The 2,251-nt window shown below is 45.5% G+C and overlaps 1 protein-coding gene across 1 annotated transcript; it reads right to left on the bottom strand.

Moving 5' to 3' along the window:
• Nucleotides 1-240: 240 nt before the first annotated feature.
• Nucleotides 241-2,007, bottom strand: LOC122550874 (polyubiquitin-B). Its single transcript, XM_043692262.1, has 2 exons — nt 1,875-2,007; nt 241-1,042 (listed from the first exon to the last, which is right to left on the bottom strand). Exon 2 carries the CDS (start codon nt 1,037-1,039, stop codon nt 347-349), a length of 693 nt encoding a protein of 230 aa, XP_043548197.1. The 5' UTR covers nt 1,040-1,042; nt 1,875-2,007; the 3' UTR covers nt 241-346.
• Between the last annotated feature and the right edge of the window lie 244 nt (nt 2,008-2,251).

Raw genomic sequence — 2,251 nt, 5'->3', positions numbered from 1 at the left:
TTGAACTCAATCTTTGATGCCCACTTGTCTCTGGATTGGCTTGTTACTTGTTTTAAAGTATGGTAAATATTTTCCCACTGCACAACCTGTTAAAAGCTAAATAAACTGCATTTATAAGTCAGCCCTATGATTTCAATTAAACAAGAAACCGGATTTAACTGGACTTGCATTACAAGACAGCGGCATGTTTTCACATTGAAATGCCTTTTCACTTTAAAGAATTTACCCAAAAGACCAGAGTAAGCTTGCAACAATTTTATTTTGAATGACATGGGAACACTTTAATGAACTTTTATGCTAGAGGCAAGACAACTACCCTCAAATGAAACAAAAAAGGTACAGTGGTTTAACAAGTGCCCCCCCTCAGACGCAGCACCAAGTGCAGTGTGGACTCTTTCTGGATGTTGTAGTCTGACAGTGTGCGACCATCTTCCAGTTGTTTGCCTGCAAAAATCAAGCGTTGTTGATCAGGTGGGATTCCTTCTTTGTCTTGAATCTTGGCCTTGACATTTTCAATGGTGTCACTGGGTTCAACTTCCAAGGTGATGGTCTTGCCAGTTAGAGTCTTCACAAAGATCTGCATGCCACCTCTCAGACGCAATACCAGATGTAAAGTGGATTCCTTCTGGATGTTGTAATCAGATAGGGTGCGGCCATCTTCCAACTGCTTGCCAGCAAAGATCAAACGTTGCTGGTCAGGTGGGATGCCTTCTTTATCCTGAATCTTGGCTTTGACATTTTCAATGGTGTCACTGGGTTCAACTTCTAGGGTGATGGTCTTGCCAGTCAAGGTTTTCACAAAGATCTGCATGCCACCTCTCAGACGCAACACCAAATGCAGAGTGGACTCTTTCTGGATGTTGTAATCAGACAGTGTACGTCCTTCCTCCAATTGCTTGCCAGCAAAGATCAAACGCTGCTGGTCAGGTGGGATGCCTTCTTTATCCTGAATCTTGGCTTTGACATTTTCAATGGTGTCACTGGGCTCAACCTCAAGTGTTATGGTCTTGCCAGTCAGGGTTTTCACAAAGATCTGCATGTTCTGGAAATCAAGGAAAAAAACAACAAAAGTCACCACTTGAACAGCCATTCTAGTCAAGTGTTAGTTATAGAATTGCAAAGTTAAAGTTAAAGTGAATTGTAATTAAGGGCTTCCAGTTCATAATGATTGAAAAAAAAACTTTACCCTTTTGCACCATCTACCCTGTCAACACCCAGAATCACAAGGCCTTATCGAAGGTTTCCTGTCGCTACTCAGACGCAATACGACTACATAGAGAAAGATGAAACGGCAGCTTTTAAAGTGACTCACCAACTGTACGAGTCAAAATTAAACTGCCTTAAACCTCCTTGACTGTACGGCGTCTGAAACACTAACGGAAACAGCGACAAACGGCGGCCATTATGACGTGTCACCCCGCCTCCCGATGACGCCACACCCACACCGAGCACCGCCCCGTAACGTCCATCTCGTGACGTCCCCACACGAAATCACATCTCGCGAGAAAGCAGTGGCCGTGCAGGAAAACAGATGCGTCACGCCAGCGCCATTTTAAGAACCTGGGCATATTGTCGTCGAATTCATCGACTTTGAACCCAAAACAAGCCAAGTACATATTAGGTTAGAAATAGAAGAAAAAGTTCAGAAATGATATCAAAACGTGGTTTAAAAAACTCGCAATGTTACAAAATAATCTACAGAAATAAAACCTTAAGACTATTAAAAAGCCACCCGCCAGACTTGAAGGTAATGCTTCTTTCCCGCTCCCGCAGCAACCAACACCTCCATCTCCGGCCGCGCTCCGACTCAGGCGCTGTAAACGGGAAATGCGCGCTCAGCACCCTCCCCTCAATATTCCATAGCTTTGACTCACTGCTCGATTTCTGGCGGGCCGCTGACGGTGGTGTAGGTCTCGGTGTCTCTGAAGGAAAGCAGATAATACCGTACCAGCTCCTGCTCCGGGAATGCCCAGCCACCCACCGCTTCCTGCTTTTATAGCGACTCCTCCGCCAGTGACGCACACCGAACTACTTCCAGAGAACTACATTCATTGAACACCTAAACCCCGCTCAGAATCACAGGTTTATCCTGGTCCTCACCATCACTATACTCTAAAAGCAAAACGCTGATTCGATCACCCATTAACTTACTACACCAGGCGTGCAGTTTGTTCTTGGCGATCGCAGGAAAGCGCAAGAAGCAAGCGCGCGGCGGTGCAAAGGCTGCTTGTTCCAGAAAGTGCGATGAGGG

Source organism: Chiloscyllium plagiosum, chromosome 6, assembly GCF_004010195.1.
Source record: "Chiloscyllium plagiosum isolate BGI_BamShark_2017 chromosome 6, ASM401019v2, whole genome shotgun sequence".
NCBI lineage: Eukaryota > Metazoa > Chordata > Chondrichthyes > Orectolobiformes > Hemiscylliidae > Chiloscyllium > Chiloscyllium plagiosum.
Note: the sequence above shows the minus strand (reverse complement) of the source record. Positions and strands in the feature narration are given on the sequence as shown.

Bases quoted from the DNA above. Each gene is read 5' to 3' on its own strand.
- LOC122550874 (XM_043692262.1), bottom strand. From the start codon at position 1,039: ATGCAGATCTTTGTGAAAACCCTGACTGGCAAGACCATAACACTTGAG.